Source organism: Filicampus tigris, chromosome 11, assembly GCF_054856515.1.
Source record: "Filicampus tigris isolate MCC_2025a chromosome 11, RoL_Ftig_1.0, whole genome shotgun sequence".
Lineage (NCBI taxonomy): Eukaryota > Metazoa > Chordata > Actinopteri > Syngnathiformes > Syngnathidae > Filicampus > Filicampus tigris.
In genome coordinates, this window is record NC_141227.1 from 6,710,001 (window position 1) to 6,731,443 (window position 21,443).

General features: G+C 39.8%; 1 protein-coding gene across 2 annotated transcripts in view; it reads left to right on the plus strand.

Annotated features, from left to right (window-relative positions):
• Window positions 1-21,443, plus strand: part of inpp5a (inositol polyphosphate-5-phosphatase A) — a 166,941-nt gene that overhangs the window by 41,666 nt on the left and 103,832 nt on the right. For both annotated transcript variants that reach the window (XM_086045492.1, XM_086045491.1), the window contains exons 3-4: window positions 4,506-4,606; window positions 4,991-5,078. In XM_086045492.1, coding sequence (XP_085901618.1) covers window positions 4,506-4,606; window positions 4,991-5,078 — 189 coding nt within the window. The remainder of the gene's footprint in view (window positions 1-4,505; window positions 4,607-4,990; window positions 5,079-21,443) is intronic.

Sequence of the window (21,443 nt, forward strand, 5' to 3'; positions counted from 1 at the left end):
GGAGCCAAGCGTGGTAATATTGCTCGCTTTGTCAGTTCTGTTGTCTAAAACGGCAACCGATCACCACCAAAATGCAAATGCATATTACTACTCTTGTCCACTTCAACCTGTGAAAGTATAAGTGTTCTGCACAAAAGTATGGATTTATTGACATCAAATGTGATCTCATCATGATCACCTCCACAAGATCAAAAATACTGTGGCAATCGCTTCTCCACTTACACAGGCTGAAGCGGACAATAGCATGAATGCGCACACGAACCTCGACTGGTTATATTTTGGACATTTAGCAACGCTAAACTCGTGTCGACTCTCAGGAGGCAAAAGCGACTGGCAGCGGGCAAGCAATCAGGCAAGCGTGCACCTTTATAACCCCCCGACATTCTGATAAATTTTGCGTTTGTGGAATATGTTAAACAACAGAATGCACTCGTTTTTAGCCATCTCTGGGGGCGGCCATTTTGTCTTCTGTCGACTGAAAATTACATCACAACGCCTCACAACGACCAATCACGGCTGACCTGTTTTCTGAATCTGAGCCGTGATTAGTCGTTGTGAGAAGTTGTGATGTAATTTTCAGTCGACGGAAGACAAAATGGCCGCCCCCAGAGATAGCTAAAAACGAGTAGATGAACACTTATTCCACAAAGCAATATTTATCAGAATGCCCTGTTTCAACTAGTGGGCTTGCATAGAACATATTTCTGAGAAGAAAAATTGCGTTGACTTCCACTTTAAGACCCGGATCATTGCATTACATTGAAATAATCTTAATTTATAGCTAAACGGTTTGAATTGATCCACCCACCCAATTTCGACTAGCATGCATCAGGGTCTATCCCGAAATGATATATTTTATCGTCAAGGATTAACTGAAACCTTATGCTCAATACCCATGGTTGTTGTTACAGCAATTCCCTGCACATTCCTTGTTCACATTTTTCAAATTCACCTATTAACATTATTTTTCCTGTGGAAACTAGCCCTAGCTAGTCACTAAAAAAACTCAACCATTTGCATTATTACTGATCTTTCTGAAATGCCCTAAGGTACCACAAGATGGCGTCATGCCCTGTCTAATAGAAAGTTGCACTTCGTTGTTAAATAACTATTTGGGGATTTCAATTTAATGGCTCTGGAACCAAAGAATTTGGGATTTAACATACATAATATAATGTCCACTCCATTAACAATGATCTGAATGCCATTTATTTCGAAGGGCAATTTAAGATTAGTTTGAAAAGATATCAAAATGCCTCAATATATTGTTGGGTGTCAGCTACTCTTGTTTTTTTTTTCCAGCAGCAATTGGCTCTTGTTTTACCATCTTGTAAGTCACTTCAGCATAGAAAATCAATAGGAACTGTGTGGTCTGTCAAGGAAGTCCATGTTTAATGGTCACTTAAAACTCAAAATCATCATTAAGTGGCCTTGTAGCGTTGTCTTAGGGCAGGGAATTGGCATTAACTTACTGTGTAGGCTTTGGAATAGGCAAATAAATTAGTGTTTGGATAAGGTTGTTTGCTAAACCAGGGCTAACTTTACATCCTGGAAAGACAAACGGAGTGCAGCTGAATGACCCAAGTAGTACATGAAAATGTACCCGCACAAGTCACATTTTCTCCTGCTAATAGTTGCAAGCTTCTTGAGAATGTGCCCTTTCCCACTCAGAGCTGATAGGTCCACTAATCTTCCCAAGTTTGAGCTGCTTTAGGCCTTCTCATTCTTGGGTCATTGAGATAAGTGACAAGCCATAGGTTGATGGAAAATCCATAGTGTTATTGCCATACATTACTTTTATTTGATTGGGCCTGTAGTGATCATAATGCATTGCCGAGGTGGCCTGCTTGTGAAGTATCAGGGCTGGGTTAGGGTCCGCAGACCATTTATAGCTTCTCAGGCTCCCACACCCACAACACTCATTGACACTGATGTATAGCCCTGCCTGCCATCCATAGGCCGACCTTGTGAGTGCCCGAGTGCTGTAAATCACTCTGTGGTATTGATTTTCCATTAGAGGTCGGCCTCTCTGCACACTTCAGACGGCATACTCACAAACACCTCCAAACACTCAAGTGCCTCATAGCCTGCAGATCTTACTACGCATAGTGGACTAATTTTTCTGAATGCATATTGAAGTGCATTCATGAAATTCTTGGATGTTGGGACAGGTTTCGATTCCTGGTTAACATTCCTGCTATATTGTTGCAACAGTAGCAAAGCTGGTGTTGGTTCAGAGAGTGATATGTCCGAACAAATATTGACATGGGAGCTTCCGTCACACCCTGATGTACATGCATTCAGCACCAAAGGCACATCCCTAGGTAACGACTAAGAAGGCTCCATTTTGTCGTGTGCAACAAACTCACTAAGCACCTTCTGCTGTCACTAGCCTGGCACTTTGTCATGCGTGCATATTGTTGAGTGTCAGATAGCAGGGTTCGGATAAGAAAATAGGGAGCCGTTCAAACATTAGGCATATTAGTCGTGTGAAATAATACAACTTAATTAACACATTGAGCTATTTTGTCAGAAGCTTTGAAAAGCAGGTGAGCATTTAAACCTGTGGAAGGTCCGACAGTCCATCACTGATGGGCTCTCCTTTTCACCATTTTCGGGGTCTCTTGAAAAGTGAACATTTTGGAGGTGCAAGGTTTCGACCCGACGCCAGCAATATGCGCACTGTGTGTGTATACAGGCAGTCCTCGAATTACAACGTACGATGTTTCGACCTTACGATGCCCGTGCCGCCGCCTCCATTTTGTCCTCAGCACCATTGTGACTACGTTTACATGCAGTCAGTATTCGGGTTAAAGTCAAAATTCAGATTTCTGAAACATTCTGAATATCCCATTTACATGATTGAGTGGACAGAATTGCTCCGGCATTTGAATAACCCACTGTGTACTGCGACACACGGCCTCATGACTCAAATGGGCGTCATGACTCAAATGGACGTCATTTGCGCTTGTTACTTTCAACTGTCAATAAAACACTTGATATTTGATGAAAATACTTGATGCCACTCGCCACATGAATGAAGCAGCCGGTTTCCTCCTCGCTCCAAAAGTGTACTTTTGTGCTGCGTCTCTGAGCTTGTTTACCTCTACTTGTGTATTTGCGATGGGTTTCGTGCCAAACAACGCACTTCCGCATACAAGCACTTCCTGCACTACAAAGACCAGAATTTCTTGCGGTTGAGCAATGAGCATGCGCAGTGTCTCGAGCGTGTCTGCTCGCCAGCAGTATCTTTGCCTTTTTCGCCCTCCTTTCCTCCTCCTCCGTCCACTTCAACTTCAACAGTTATGCTAAGCATATAATATAATATATATATATAATAATATAATTGTTTTTATACAAAGTATTTTAACGTAAATTTCGACTTTAACAGTGAAATCCGCGATACGCTGAAATTCGTGTTACATCGCCAGTGTAGGAACAGAACTCGTTTGTAAAGTGAGGACTCCCTGTACGGTATTTTCCGGACTATAAGCCGCACCTTTATATAAGCCGCACACACGCCATTTTTTTTAGATATGAAAATGAACACATATAAGACGAATCTTTACATAAGCCGCCGCACCTATCTATGTTGAAACATTTGATTTACAGAACAGTTTTGAACTGATAATGTACGTGTGTACCTGAATAGATTCTTTCCGAACAGTGCCTTTTAACCTGGCAGTAACTTTGCTGACTAAAACGGAACAGAACAAAGACAAAATAAATAGTATTTATTTATTTATTTAATTTCTCTTGTTTGAAATCACAAGTCACTTTCATCATCTTCACTAAAACCCATGATGTCAAGTCGTCTTCTACAGTATGTTGAAAAATTTGATATTTACTACATTTCGGGGACGATTTTGAATGTACCATACTGTACATGTATGTACCTGAACAGATTCTTTCTTAACAGTGCCTTTTAACACGGCAGCAACGTTGCTGGTTAAAACGGAACGGAATCAAAAGAAAATAAACAGCACTTATCATCATTTCACTGCCCGCTGCCGCTCCAGTTTGTCAGTTAATGTCTACCGTTTATTGTTCTACTTCATATTACATACCACTTAATGCAATATCCTAGTGAATAGCGCCCTCGCCAATTGAACTCCTCCACCTGCAGTCACATCCTGTTAATAGCAAATGTATTGTATTGAATTGTACTGTAATTCTGGTTAGAGTGCCCCAAGCACTGGAAGAAAAATCCACAGAATAGCTGCACCGGACTATAAGCCGCATGGTTCAAACCCTAGGAAAAAAGTAGCGGTTTATAGTCCAAAAAATACGGTAGATATATAAAGTGATATACACAGCCACATAATATACAGTTGCAAATTCAGTGCAGGCCAGGGGTGAGTATCTGAGCTTATTCAATATGATCTGTGATCAATAATTTGAATGTTCTGCCTTGGCAGAGGTTTGGCCTTTAATGAGTAACATCTAGCTGCAGGTGCAATGTTTTTCCGGTTTTGACTTTAATCCTTCTCTCTCCTCCTTTACAGACAGTTCAGTCACATAAGCCTCATTTCTTAGCTGTGCACTGTCAAGAAGTGGGTGGGAAGAATTATGAGGCTTCTATGTCACACGTGGACAGTTTTGTCAAGTAAGTGTAGTGTAAGTGTTCGCAATGAGCTTTGCTCTAATGTTTAAATAAGATGACCAGCCCTTTCTTTTTTCACATGTACAACATTTGGTATGTAATAAATAAATGTACAACATTTGGTATGTAATAAATAACATAATGGACTTGCACCCACTACAAAAATATTCTTTATTTTGATGGCGAGTATGGCAATTCTTAAAACTACATGAGAGCATGCCGTTTTTATTTGAAATCACCAAATCCAAATGTTCACACTCCCCCGAATGTTGTTTTCCTGCTTTTAATGCTTACGTTAAGTGCTTGCTTGCAGTATTAAACAGAGCGGACAACTCCCTCCGCTGGTTGAATTACAGTTTTGTGTTTGTGCTATCGTATTTTCACCAGAGAGCTATTGTCCAGTGATGCCATGAAGGGGTACAGCAGAGCTCGTGTCTACCTCGATGAAAACTACAAGTCCCAGGAACATTTCACAGTAAGTCTACGTTTCATGAAGCGAGGCACACCACCAAAGATCTTGAATTATGCAATTTTAATTCATACAGAAATACATGCCCCCATTTCTCTGAATCCAGGGGTTAAGAATATCTTCTCAAGTTGTGATTGTGTGTGTGATTGATTGAGCTTGCATATTGTGGTTTGCATTTTGTGGAAGCAATACCAGCTCAAGTTTAACACATTAAGGCAGTGGTTCTCAAAGTGTGCTGTGTGTCCAACGAGCCACTGTATTTAATCTTCTTTGAATATTACTGTAGGTTGATTTTCATTGCAGAAGTACTTATGCAGTTCAGTTGTATTTAACTTTTAAGTTCAAAACATTTGCTTTGAATCTTTGTTTTCAAACATTTATTAGGATGCATTTTTTTTCAAATTTGTGTGAAATCCCTTTTAAGTGAATGATTATTTAAGAGTATTAAAAACAAGTCCTTATATTTAATCATAGTGTTAATGTTAAAATTGTGCAGAAAATTGTAAATAACATTACAAATGCAAATCTAACTCATAGATTTTAACCTCCGCCTAGTTTTTTCGGGACCATTTCAGCTAACACTACTATATATGTATTATTTGGACATTATAAAGTCACTTTTAAAATAAGTATTGTTTTAGGTGGTACTTTGTGTAAAAAGTTGAAAAAACACTGCTTTAAGGCAAACTCACGGCTCACAGGTCAGTTGCAGGCTGCAACCGCAACTTGCAGTCCTCCATTTTATTTTATGTGTCTTGTTAAATCTTGCCACAGTTTTTCCTTGGCTTTTGCTCAAAAAGAACCATACAAATGCCAAAAATCAAATACAAGTGTAATTATAGTAGTACAGGGTTATTATTAAGGTTCCCATGGAGAACACGGTGAGTGATAAGAAACACAGCTTGGGATATTTGTGTAACTCTCTCTAGCTGCACAGTTAGTCAGTTGTTTTTAAAGTATTGCAACACATGATGTCTGGTAGCCAGACATCATGTCTTGTAATACATTAAAAAAACAACAACACTCGCAGCCACTCCCAGGCCCGACAGATCAAACCAAAACAATGACAAAAGTTTTGTTTTTTTTCTTTTTTCATAGCATAATTCACACTGTCTTCTGTTACTTTCGCACTTGTCCACAACCTTAATTTGCTAAAAAGAAGACAAACTATTGATCATGCACCTTTTCAGAAGCCAAGATTTAAGATTAGTTTTCATTTTAAATGGCATTAAATCCAGCCCTGCTTACAGAAGTATCAGTTTTACATTTTATTCCTTTACTGTACTACATGTGACGTGAACCGTGACCTGTAAACCAAGGCACATACTGAACCGTGGTTTTTATTTATTTATTTCTTAAGGGTGGGGCGGTGGGGAACTGTTGCACCCCCAGTGATTATACGTTTGAATGGTTTCACTATTAGTAAATGTACCCTGCGGTGAGAACAAATTCGGCACCTGTGCTTGAAAGGTTTAATGAAAGTACCGATTCATTCCTGCATGGTTTGTAATAACATTTTATAACCACAAGGTGGCAGTAGAGGTTTGAGAATATATTCTTGCCTGGCTTCAAATTTTACCAAGACTTTTTTACTCATTATACAAATAAAGGATGGAATTAAGTTTTTATAACAGTAAAATGCTTAACTGCTCACCTTTGTTGACTTTTCTTCAGGAACACGTGTATTTTTTGTTGTCTCAACCATTTCATTTTACAGACCCAATACTACAACAATGATTTATTTAAATGATCTGTGGGTGAAAACATTTGACATAAACAGTTTATCTTAAATATGTTTAGGAGCTGAAACAATTGCTGGAATCTGAGACCAACAGCAGCAGTTTATGTTTTCTGTCCATACAGCTTGGAAAATAAATTAACCTAATTGACGGGATCTTTACAGTTAATGGTTATCATATAACTAAGTATCTTCCATTACTGTTACTGCAATTCTCATTGGTAATGTGTGCCCAAAAACACTTTGACAAAGCGGCAGTTCCATTACTGCTAAAATCTAACTCCCCATCTACTTTTGCAAATTGCATTGTTGTCATGTAGATGAGGTGGTGCTGAATGATTGATTTCACTTGCATGCTAAAGTGGGCTGTTTTCAATGTTTGAATTTGTCACCCTGTTGGATCACTTGTCTAAGAGTAGGAACGTTTGCCAAATTAGCAGGATATTGTTTTCTTTCTAACTTGTCTCAGAATAGAACAGTTTTCCAAATTAGCAGGATATTGTTTTCTTTCTAGCTTGCACATACATTTTTATAAATCCATTCTTTTATGTTGATTTCTTTGTTGCAGGCCAGTAGCGCATAAAAAGAATGATCTACAAAAGTGTAAAACTAAGTAAATGCACAAATAATACATAAATAAAAAATACAATTAAAAACAGCAAAAAAAGATAGGCTACTCAGTATTGTCAGAGTTTTAATTTTTTTTTTTTATAATTGGTCCTGTAACAGAAGCGTTGTTTGTCCTCTTGGTGGAGCCAAAGACTCAAACTAGCTGCACTGACTGAGGATTTTGCACTCTGTTCTTTTTTTTTTCTCATTACAATCCTGCAACCATTCTACTTAAGACATCATGGGTTCAAGTATGGTTTATATTAGATTGAAGGCACACTTTGCAGAATCTACTCAACAGTCCCACTGACTAGACTCTGTGCAACAAATAGACGTATCGTAGCAAGTCAGTTTGGTTGAAAAAGTGGCGAGGTCACACTCCGCGTGTGTTTGTTGAGCCGTGTCTGTCGTTGTTCTCCAACACGTTTTCAGCATTTCCACCGCGCTTCACTGCATCTCCACAAACGCTCATAAATCACAGCACCCGCTGAGTCACATATGCTCTTTAAAAGAATATTACAAACGCTGGCCTTTTGGAAATGTAATTATGTGCCATTTCATATCCTGGCATTATAAGCTGTTTATTTAATAGTGTTTGTGTATAGATTAACCTTTTTGTTGTATTTTTATTCTCATCAAATAGAGATCACAATTTGCTCTTGTCTTTGAGAATCACACGATGGAAAGAGAAACATCGGATGTCCTTTCTGCGATGTTTGTATTGAAATTCCGGCAACAGTAAATATGAATAGACTCTTCAGTCTTCCTCACACAGGGCTTGCCATTTAGCTTTGATGACATCACTCATATTTGTTTTCTCAATCTTCGATTTCTCTCCTCCGTGCTATGGGGATAATCGTTTGTTGTCTATGCCACCTGTCCTTTTTCAAAAAATGTAAGTGGGAAGTTTCTCGGGTGCAAGGCTTCCGCCTCTTGTGTGTGTTGTTGTATTTCAAATGCAGTTGCTTGGTGCCTTTGGAACTGCAAGTGAATTGTTTGATTGAGTGCGAGTATGGTAATGTAGCGAGCGAGGGTATGTTAAGATAAAGGTCAGCTTGTTTATTTGCTCTCTGTCTGTGTGTGTGTCGTGTATGCACGTTTTTGACTTGAATTGACACATCTGCAAATTTACGCGAGCTCTTTTCCTGCCGAAACAATTGATTTCCTTTCAATCAGCAAAATGAATGGTTGCAAATGTCTCCTTTGACAATGTTTTTCTTTGAGTTTGACAAAATTAATAAGGATTATTATTTTTTTATTGTATGTGCTACATTTTTGTAGTTCAGCTGTTGAGTCATAAGGAACAGGCCTATCTCATCGTACTTTGAGTGAGAGGCGGGGTACACTCTGGACTGTTTGCCAGCCAACCATTCACACCTACGGGCACTTTGGTTAACCAAAGAAACGTGTTTTTGGAATAAATTCCCATTGGATGCAAACAACTGTGACTCATTGCTGTATAGCAGCCCTTAAAAAGATTGTATTTTCCCCCTAAACGTAGACAGCTAAAAAAAAAAAAAAGTTGAATAAATGCAACTTGATGTTGAATCTCAACAAATGTATTTTCTGAGAAAGCGCTCACCACGGGGCTTGAGTGACAGACGCGACGCCCCTACGGCTGGGAGTGGGTGTTTTACAGCCCTGTTAAGGTATACAGCAGGTAAAATGTCAATTAGGAAGGCCCGCCCTGATAACTCAACTCCCAATCCACTTGTTCTTGGCCATTAATATTTATGGTGGGCCTGGCCCTGGATCTGCAGCTCGTGTCACCTGGAATGATGCGCTCTAATGTCTGCTCCTGTTCCCACTTTTTGACACACACTTATAGTATATTGTGCCAAGTAAAGAGTTGCATGGGCATGCCAGCAAACATGCCCAGAACGTACACAAACAACACACTGTCTAATCAAGCCCGACTGCATACTGTACATAGACAGTGACACGCAGCGGTACTCATTGGTCTCTTCAACCTCAGTTGTTCAAAAGCATTCTAATGGGAAATTAAATACAACCTTCAATTTTGGTCTATAGGACAGGCATGAGAGCAACAACGGAAAATAAATCAGCCTCTGTCGCTTGACAGAATACAGAGGATATATCCTTCCTCAATGAATGTGTGTGTGTGTGTGTGTGCGTGTGCGTGTTTGTCTGTGTGCCATTATCAGAGTAATAAACACAGCCTAAAGTGACTAACGGACACCTCTTAATCAACTATTTAATCAATCAGTGGTTGGGCAAGACTTCACAGCCCCCTGAAGATGAACGCATAACAAGAACCTAACTTTGGGAGTGTGCGGAACTGATTGCTCTCACTCATGGTCCACAAAAGAAGGGTTAGATGAGTTAAGCGTGGAAGAATTTAACTTAGATACTGGACAGCTGTGACCCCAATCACATCAAACAACTATACGAGGAACTTGATCGCTATTGGTATCGTCCACATGTGGGTAACGGGGTATTATACTGTATCTACTTATTCAGAAAATAAAATATGACGTGTGGGGGGGGGGGGGGGGAAGTAGTATGAAATCTACAAAAGTCAGAGCAGCACCTATGCTATACGTTTATTAGTATAGAAAGCTTTCATATTACAGTATTTATATTATCTGTGGCTATTAAAAAATCACAAATTAGCACTAAGGTGCTCCTGCTCATTATTTCCCTTTTGGTTAGTAATGGCTTTTAACATTATTTAAGATCAATGGAATTTTATTTTTAGAATGATTATTGAACAGGTAAATGAATGTGTATTTTCTGTCAATCTGAAATAAATTTTACATATTCATAATATTCACAGCTAGACATTTGAAAAAAATATTATTTTTTTTCTGCAGGGGCTCCTTGCTGTCAAAAGAAAGAATACCAAGCACATTTAGGTGCATGTAACGTCATGTATAGTCTTATTGTGTATTGAAGGATTTAAACAAATAATTGATAGTAGTAGTCGATATTTTATTTGATTGCTACATCGCCCTCAGTACATAATAATCTTTGCTTCAACAAGCAGATCTGTCAGCAGATGCCCGTAGCTCAGCTTCACTCTGCTCTCGAGGTGAGTTCTTAATTCTCTTGCAGGCAGCATGCTGTAATGCAATCATCAGTACCGCCTTGCTCAGCTAGGAATTTATGAACACTTAGTGTCCCTCTGTGCTGACAAGGCCTCAGCGTGTGTTTACAGTATGGCCCAGAAATGTGTGTCACTTGCATTTATCACCTTTTTAAACAGCATCCTATATCACCCCCCGTTCTGTTTTTATGGTAAAACAAAACTGGGCTGCATGCAGAGATTATATACAGCAGGAGACAGCCCAGCGCGAGAGAGAGTGAGGTCAAAGAGGAGGGGTCCCTGTGTACAGTCTGTTGGTTTTACACAGAGAGGTTAACTAGCAGGAGCTACCCTCCCCCCTGCCGGGTTTATAAGCAGGTTAAAATATTGCAAACTAAATCTAAGTGTGCTCTTATTTCAATATGGTTCGAAGTACGCCACCGGCTGAGGCCACTTGAATGGAGTAGATGTCGGCTCTGTAATATCGCTAGGCGATAACTCTCCTCGACCATCACTCATACGCTTAGGCCAGACATAAATGCATATACACGCTCATATGCACAGTGTCAAAGCGGAATAAACACTAATGCAAGCAGGCACACTATCACACATCCACTCATGACACCTTTTGAGCAACAATCAATGAATCTGCCATCAGCTGTGAGTTATGCGCTTTAAGGGAGAGGGCATTTACTCTAAAAATATTTTCTGAAACGTATATATAATGAATGGTGTCAGAATAGGAGTGGGGCAGCACCGTGTGGTAGTGGTTCACACGTGTGCTTCAATCGAGCTGTTCTGGGTTCGAATCTCTACCCAGGCCTTCCTTTGTGGAGTTTTTACAGTTTTGCCTATGGTTGGATCATCATTGCACAGGCATGGGTCGGTTCCTCACACACCACGGCCAGCGTAAGGAAACCGCTGCAAATGCGTGCGGCAAACTCCACAGATCATGATGTTATTCCCGAATGAGGCGGAGCAGCTTGCTCCTAGCCACTGTCCATTATGATGTGTGGCCCCCAGCCACAGAGGGTGCCGAGTGAAGGTGAGCCTGTCATATCGATCTTTTTAGTGCTAAAATATGAGCCACTTTACGCTGCACCCGGATGCAGTGATGTGAAAAATAATAACTCGGACCCAAATTAAAAATATTGATTGGTTTGGAGCTGTTGAGAGCAAATAAACACCATGTGAAGGATTTTTATTCCTCCCTCCTTTTACATCGTTCCTTGTCCACTGCTTTTTCCCACCGGCCCAGTGAAAGGGCCAGGTCGGTGATGTCGATCCGAGCATTAAATTACGTCCAACCATCTTGGCTTATAATCATAACCTCTGAAGCGCTTGATTCTCTTTACTGATCCCAGGCACAAATCAACAGGCAACCATCTTCTCTGCTCCTTGATCGGACTCAATAATCTTGCATTAGTTTGGCTTCATTCAGTTACTGCTCTCCTTCACTTCAAGTCATAATTCTTTGTACATCCAAGTATGAATGATTTTTTTTTTTTTTTTTTTACATATCTCGCTCCGTTTTAACAGATGAGCTGACACAGAGCCATCAAACGGTTGGGAAAACAATTGCCACAAGGTTAATTTTATTGCTTGCTCCATGCATTTGTGAGCAGGCGGGAAGTGTCCTCTGCCCCAGTCCTGATGAATGACTGTGCCGAGCGGGCAGGAATGAAAATGAAAGAGGGGAGAGGCCAAGCGCGGCATGATGGTCGCCGCCACCCCGCACCTGGAATAGAAATTTTTCTGACATGCTCAAAATTGGTATTCTGATATATAAGTTAGGTGATGTTCCAATTATTTTGATGATAAAAGCTTTCATGTCTCCCAGATCGCTTTACCTCATACATCCGGAGAAGGTTAATACCTGCACACCCTAAATGGAGGATGTCACATTGTCCACAGTCTATAGGAAAATAAACTATTTAGTGTATCTAAATTCTGTCGTAATACTTGGCAGTCTGGGCCGCGCTACTATTGATTGTCCACAAGGACGTTTGTTGTGTTTCGAGGCCAAGTCGGGATGAATAGATGCTTGGTGGAGTGTGGAGAATGGGGCGAGACCAGTAGCTGCATCTCAGTGCTGTGTCAGTACGGATGAGAGCCAGGCAAGCACACGCTGCCTGTTGACATCGGCGAGACAGAGCTGGCGAGATCTTCTGTTTCCCAATTGAGCTTCCTCTGAAAGCTCACTTGTCTTTTGGCATCAGGCCTCTACACGATATAGTGTGTGTGGGTGGGGGGTGGCGGTGGTGTCCGTTTATGTCTGTCTCGCGCAACTGATATAGGGCTATCATTAGCCACCACTTTGCCCATACATATCGATCCTCCCTTCGCCAGTGGCTATCGCTGCTTCATTTGCATGGCCCAGCTGACCCGGGCAGTAGCTAGCCATTATATTCCCATTAGCTAATCTCTTTGATTTCCATAATCCTCCGTCTATTGAGAGCCCTCACAGCTTTCACAGTCCTCTCTCCCTCCAAGGAGAAAAAAAAAAAATGCCCTCCCAACTCCCCCCACCCCAGTCACTTCACTCTAAAATAATTAGTATGCATCATATCCTCAAGCAAGCGTGCTTGTATAGGCAGACACAGCATGGATGTTGTAATGCGATTTATTATTGACATTTATTGGTGGACATACAGGCATACAGGCAATTGCTGTATTAAAAAAAATACTGTCAGCTGAGCACTGTCCAAGGGTGACCACATTAAGGTATGCATAATGTATCTTTCTTATGCAAAGGAAAAAGAGGAAACATATCGTTGCTGTCAGGCGGAATCCTCGTACTGTGAAAATGTCAACTTTACAGGATTATACCTTACATTGCTATTGCACACTCGCGTCAACATAATACTACCTAAAAAAGACATTCAATCGCTAATTTAACGCTGGTATTGATTAAGATAGTACAAACACAAAGCCGGCGGCAGCCAAGTACTTCAAAGTCCGCGATTATGTGAAACCCCAAAAATCCTTTGAAAATGTCACAAAAATAAACATCTGCCCTACAAACATCTTCACAAACACCTTCTTAAAGGTCTAAAGCCATCTGGATCTGATGCCAGTGATGCAATAAATAATATAATGAGCCGACTATATTATATTAATTAATATTAATATTAAACTGAGACTTAACTCCGTGACACATAAATCCTTCTGCCACGAAGCAGCACTGGGATTGATTTTAAGAAAGCATGCCAATTTAATCCATTAAACATGACTATTTTCACTCCTTATTGTCTAAAAAAAAACCCCAAAACACTTAGACGTTAAATAGAGGTGACAATTACGCCACACAGCTTCCGCAGAATGAGGAAACTGAAGTAGTTTTGCCACACTTCTGCAACACTTCTCAAACATAAGTTGCATTCAAGAGCGCCAGTGTATTTGTATTCGTGTATTTGCTATTTTCACTGCTTTAAATTGCCTCAAATTGCATTGCAATTCCAGACGAAGTGGGGACAGACGTTAGCATCGATTTGTGGAGGAAGAAAAATGAATGTGACTTTATTTGGACATATACAAGGTTTCCGCTGGACAGCGACAATATAGAAAATTTATTTACAGGCAGATTTTCTTTTTTCTTTTATTTTTTTGCCAATTTTACTGGATTTGTTATGTTTAGTAGGTACGGCAACTGAGTTGCCAGTGACACAATATTGCATTCATCGAGATACAGTCATAATGTGATAATCAAGTTTACGATACATAGCTATGTCAAAAAAAGGGAACGGTGGAGACAGTCTTCTTGCGTATTATGCATCCCAAAAATTAATATGCATATTTGTTTTAATTACAATACATAGTTTTCTCACATTTCAGAACATTGTTCATTATCCAAAGTTCTTTGCATTCAGTGTGTTAAAAGAAGGAATAATTGTCTCCTCAACTCATTCAAGACAAATACATTTGTCAATGGCAGTGAATGAGTTAACAGTGTTGTGACCCTCTCAATAAAAATTACAGATATTCATTTTCATCAAAATAGACTTTATATACTGAAGGTGGGAATGTGAATGTGCTATCCCTTATGTTTGCCCCGTGAGATTGTTAGCTCACTTACCAGCCACAACCTTTGAGCAACCTTACCTCTCCTCTCCAAACAACCCATCTGACCTTAATCACCCTCAGTCGAGTTCTCTTGGAGCAATTGCTTCAATTGATCAGTTAGTCCTGTCACCCATTTCTAACACTCCACTCTTGTCACCCCCTTCTCCAAATGAGCTGATAATTAATAAGGGTTGGCTCCTCAAACTCCAGCCAACAGACAGCTTGATGGATCGGACAGCTTGGACGTAAACCAATATAATGCCACGTTTCTTTGGCTCTCTGGAAAGCCCCTGGGTATCGTTCACTCTGCTTGATCAGGCACGCATAAGAACACCCTGCCTGCAAATTCCATACCTGCATGTTGTCCTTGTTTTTTCAGCGGCAGAACTTTGTTAGGCATTGTTACATACGGTGTTTAAGTACGCACAGAGCTGCGTCGCTCAGGACCTTGTTGTTTAAAGGTAATCCAAACATGTTGGAGCATTTGTAATGAAACTGACAAAGGACATCAGTTTAAAAAAAATCCAATAGTGACAACAGCTTTGTCTGTTCTGTGGTGTGTGTATTTTGCTTAAGGAGCTGAGCATCGACGTACTGTACACATCCATGATTGATCTTTGCATCTGTGCTATTGGCTCTACTTTATCCCCTGCCTCTACTACTTTGTGGTGAGGTATAGAAATATTTTCTTTGCCCCGCCCCCTTTTTATTTGGGGCAATATGTAAAGTGCATGTACTGTATGTGAAGCCTAACTGAAAAGGCCATTTTTATGAATACTGGTGTTTTTTTTTTTTTTTAGAAAGACAATAGTGCCAGTGGGAAATATTACCAGGCCGAATGTGGCCCCCCAATGGTGTGACTGGACATAATTGGTCAATGTGGTCTATGAGGAGTAGCGGGTCGCCGGCTATTGGCTGTGAGCCTGTCATAATAACAAGCAACAATGTGATCATTTAATTTCCTTTTCACTTACACATCACCTCAGCTCACATGAGGGAGGACACACAGAGACGCACACAGACACAAGGTTAACGTTGGGCCCCATTTATTTCACTCTAACCATCACAATGACTCCAAATAGCATTTCAAAAGCAAAGTGAGGGGGTAGACACAAATAATCTAATCACGCAATTACTGCTGAGCTTCATTCTATACTTAAGTGCATTTTTATTGTGTAACATTTCTTTTTTCCCTCCTAAGTCCCGCGCCCCTATTATTTTTTTTCCTGATTCCCTCTGCAAGCATTCTCTCCCTGCCACTTCTCATCTAATATGGCCATAATTGGGTTTGCCTGTACAAATCAGATTTCAGCAATTGGGTTACCCTCCTCTGAAATTGGAGAGGTCTCCGGGCCGGCATGGGTGGAGAGTTAATCTGCTTTTGTTAAACCCTTCTTTTTGTGACTACAGCGGCCAAAATGTGCTGTTCTAGTTAAAGCGTTTTACCTGTCACTGTGGACATGGCCCACCCCCACCACAAATCCCCCCGACACGCACCACCCCACCCACACCCATACGCACACACGCGCGGACAAACACTCACACACCAAAATTTCTCCTCTGCTTCTCCTTGTGCAAATAATGACATTTGAATCGAGCATTAACAGGCTTAATTACTTTAAAATTGTCATTTTAATTTACACTGATATAGTATTGATCACACAAGCAGAGATTAAGGCCCTCAGTGGAGCGGTTGATGTGGAATTAAACGGAGCTGGGTCCTCTTGGGGCCCGCCTGGCCTGTCCTGCAGCAGCCAGAAGAGGAATGACATCCTCCCCCTAATGAACTGGCAGCATGCGCAGACATGAATTTCAGGCCCTGTTGGAGAAGGAGGGAAATAATGGGGTTTGGGGAGCTATGGCGGGTTATTCATTCACTGCCATGCACCAATTCTCCTGTGATTCATCCGCGGGCCACCAGACCCCCCACTGCCTGTTTGCCAGCCACATTCAGCCTGCCTGACCTTTTTCCTGCTTTAGCCGTGTATTCCTATAGATAGATAGATAGATGGATGGATGATCCATGGCGGTCGCTCAGTCGGTCCAAGGGGAGCACCTTTCCCAGTGCCTGGTATCATGTACAGAACAAGGAGGTTAGGAGAGGGTGGCAGTGAATGTGCTGCTCCGTGATTCTTCCTCTCATCCTGGCTCATTGGGCTGTCTGCAGAAGACAACCCTTCCTGGGGAATTGATCTCCTCACTCTAGCTGAGTGTCACGCACAACCTGTTATAATCAGTGGAGGGCTGGTGGGAAAATCATTACATTAAATCCAAGCAATTTCGTCCTAGTTTGGTGAAGGGCTGTGGCTTGTCTGGTGGTAAAGCGTTGTGTTGTGGGGTAATTATTATAGTTGAAACAACCTCTTGACACCTGCCCAGATGGACACACTCAAACAATCACACGTTAAACAAGTGGTTTCTTTTTTTAAATTCCCTCCGCCCAAGTAATTGGCTTACGAAGAAAGCTGAGGCTTTGCACACACATGGGATAAATGTCTCATCTGTGCCAGAGTCAAGCAAAATTATTCCTATACCCTTCTGTGAAAGAAACAAAAACACTCAGTGGTCGCTGATATAGCTTGAAACAACAATAACAAAATGTGTACTAAGAATTAACACTGAAAATCATCTCTTTATTTGTGTGGAGATGGATAGTTACTAAAAAAAAATCAATCTGATTTACCCTTAATTTAATATTTTTTATGGCACAACCTTTTGACTCAGTCTCAATGTCATCAAGTAGTTTGGATCACTCCTCATGAGCAAATTGCTCCAGATGTCTCAAGTGAAGGTGCCTTTTGTTTTGTGTTTTTTTCAAACATCCTTTCACAGGACGACTGTCATTTGCTTCTGTCCTGCCCAGTGTCAGGAAGCTTGGTCTCTGTCACAGGTCATGGCTACTCGAACAAGATAAATGACCCCGAGACAGGTGGAGCCGATACCCCGAGGAATGGGCCAAAATACCTGTTGACAGGTGCACAAGTGTAATTGAGAGTTACACAAACTGCTTGATTGCATTGATTGCTCCACAACGTTGGGCAGAACCTACTATGATTTATTTTAGTATCAACTTACTTTCGGACTATTTTGAGGTTTTTGTTCTTTCTTTAACAGAAGGGTAACAACATTTTTGTCCATGTGAATGAACCAACTTGACCACATGCAAATGTAGTGATAGCTTCGAATAAAGCGGGGGGCTTGTTGGAAATCTGCCCTTGCAAAGGTAATGCTCAGTTTTTATTAGCACTGTTAGAGGGGTATTAATTTAGCAGTTCATATTGTCGTTTTTGCCTGCAGTGTTGTATAATTACTGCATCAGTGTGTCGTGTGGCATCTGTCAGGACTTGGGCTTTGGACCGACAGGGTCTTGGTTTGAATCCCTCTGCCGACAAAATGTAAAATAGCAAATAGTTGTTTTAGAACTGCAGACTGCTTCCTGACTTTTTTTTTTTTTTTAGATACCCTTGAGCCAGGCACAGACACCACACCACCCATTGCTCAAGAGGTGCAGCACCGTTTGCACGCCTCCTTCATGTTGACATTTGTCTTTGTGTGTGATCTGGTTCTTTGTGAAGTGTGTAACACAAGTATACGGGAGCGTGTGACTTGAATTTCCATTGAAAAGATTATAATGACGATAATAAATTAAAATTAAATTGAATTCAAAAATTGAATTAAATTAATGAGAGCTATAGTTAATACTTTGGTTACCTCAATTTGTTACATGAGTGTAGTGCTGGGTGATGTGGAAAAAAAATCACAATATAGGCCATCTTATAACATGATAACGAAATACTGATACATCATATAGATATTTTCAGTTATTCTACACAAAAAATATACAATCCACTATGACTTCTTACCTTTTCTCAATTTTGAAGTGTCATTAAACAGACCTGTATCAAATGAGAACTGCATCCACTGTAGTACTGCTATATAAAATAATCAGATTTAAACAAAAGGGGCACAGGAGTCTACATATTTTTGCTCAATTGTAGATATCACTACAATTCCAGACATTTTCAATTATAAAATAAAAGCAATTTAAAATTATTTTTCAAAGTGCACAGTTTCTGATATCTGTAGCCTTTTAGTGCAGCCAGAGTAGTAGATCAACAGCACTGCTACATTACTGCTCAAACATTGTAGAAGTCAAAATAAAAACAAATATCTACATTGTGTTGCAAGTTCCAGAAATCGGGTAGCCTACTATTGCAAACAAAACTAGCAATATACAGTCCCCTCCAAAAATATTGGAATGGCAAGGTCAATTCCTTTGTTTTTGTTGTGTACTAAAGACATTTGTGTTTCCATTCAAAAGATGAATATCACACTAAAGTTCAGATACATCTTTTATTTCACAGTACTTACATCTAGATGTGTTAAACAAATTAAGACAGAGCACTTGATGTTTTAAGCCATCCACTTTTCAAGTGAGCAAAGTATTGTAACGGAAATGATAGTGAATAACATTTAATATTTGCTGACCCTTACTTTCAGTAGCTGCACAAAGCCCACAACCCATTGACTTCAAAAGATTGATGCATTCTTCAATTAGAATGCTTTTGCAGGCCTTTGCTAAAGCCTCTTTCAGTTCTTGTTTGTTTCTGGTTTGTTTCTCACTTTTTCCCCGGAAGAAGTCCATTGTTGTGTGTGGCAGTAATGCACCAAAGTAGTATCAGATAGTATCAATATCAGACCAAAACATCCCACTTTTCAATAATATTTTGTTGAGGTGTCATTGATTGGCTGACGGGACGTTGTCCGCTTTCCTCTATATTACAATAAAATGAATTTGAATAAAAAAAGCAAAATGGCAAAAATGGTGTCGATTACAACCGAAAGAGGATTCAAAATTGTTTCTTATATTATTGTACAATCTCACATTCATTATTATTTTTCATTAATTATGAGTGAATTATACAGATTTCAATGTAACATGCACTGCTGATATAATAATCGTCATTCTGGTCTTTGAAAAAGCTGGGATAGTTTGAGTAGAAGAACAAAAGACCACTTACCACTTCGTCTAGTTAATGTATGTACTTTATGTCAATTATTAGTAGGATTGTTATTGTTGTTTTTATTTGTTCTATTGTTAATCAATTTGAAAAAATTAAATGCACATTCAACATTCAACTGAATCAAAATATTTGTGGTGCTAAAGCGATCCAATTATGTTGTCCTTTTATAAGATACTAAGCTTGGAAAAAAAGCTAGATCACCTTTTGACCAAGAGAAAATACACACCATGAAATCTTCCCTATGCTCCGGCTCAAGTCTATATGCATGTCCTTGAACTAGTTGACTAAAAGGGTTTTCTAAACAAACCAAATGTCCCAGTGCAGATTGAGAAGTGGGATGGATCGTTCATGAGGTCTTCATTTGATTGCATCATCTGCACTTTGATGTTGCAAGGTGGAAGCCATCGTGACAACGAAGGCTAAACAAAATAACAGCCTCTTTTCTCTTCAGGCTGGCAGCTCACCATGACGGATGTCAAGTTGTCTCCAATACACATAATGGACTTGGCAAGGTCCAGGAAGGCTAGGCATAGGCCGTCTACTCTACTCTGCCATCCAATCACCTTATTCTAATGCTATTGCATTGTTTAGTCAACCAGCCTTCCATTTACATCAACCCAAAACCACACTGCTATACCACAGAGGCACTTAATAGAATTAGTAGGTATTGTGCACCACATTTCAAAAACATAGGCCATTTTAAACAGTCACTCAGCCTTCTCTCACCTGATGATACCTCGCTTGCTGTCAAAGTAATGGCACCGCATCATGCAGCTGCTTTCTATTATATAGAATTAACTCTGCCTCCAATTGACACCTTTATTTACAGTCCACTCCAAAAGTATTAAAACAATGAGGCCAATCACTTTATTTTTTATGTAGACTGAAAATAACTGGGTTTGACATTAAAAGATTAATGACAAGAGATCTGCAGGTTAACATTCATTTCCAAGTATTTACAGTACATCTGGATCTGATGCACTACTTCCGAGATCTTTTTTTTTTTTTTTTTTTTAATCCGTACGATGTTCGCGTAAGCAAAAGTATTAGAACATATACATACATGGGATACAACATATATGGTCTATTACATAAACCAGAAACGGAAAACACTTGTAACATCGCATCGCGTTTCGGGCTTGGTTAAGTGACAAAAGCAGAGAAGCCATCCCAGCGATGACAAACACCCAAGCTTGTTGCCTATGAGCGGCAGCAGTGGATGACAAAAACGCAGTGAGAGCTGGAAAGAAGCACAAAAACAACTGTTGGCAGAAACCTTCAGAGAGCAGGATGAAGTTATCACAATACCTGTTGACCAGGGGTGCCCACAGTTTTTCAGAATGCAAGCTACATATAAAATAACCAAGGTCAAGTGATCTACCTACTTTATTTTTTTTTTTAAATATACTTAGAATTCTTTATAGGTACAATACATATTGGTGTACCTTGAATAACTGCATGAACACATTGTGCACAATACAACTACAATATCATAAGACATGTTGGAAGGGTACTTGGACTTAATATTTTTTTCAATGGCCCAAAAATGCTGCTCCATATCATGCACATTTGCAAGTAGCAATGACGTTAACAGCGCATGGAGCATCATATTTGAAAATTATCTCTAAAATGATTTTTATATTTTAATGGTTGTTTTAATATTTCTATTATCATCTTGTTCATTCTGCTTTACAAATGTACTTTATATGTTAGTAAAATAATGCTCTCTAGTTTCTTCAGTTTTCATCCAGATGCTGTAAAACTGGCAAAACAATATGAAACTATCATTATACTTGAACGGACAATATGGGGTAAAAAAATGATCGCGATAATATTTTTGTCTTTTTGGTCTTTTGTCCGTAGTTTTAAAGAAAAAAGCAAAACATATAATT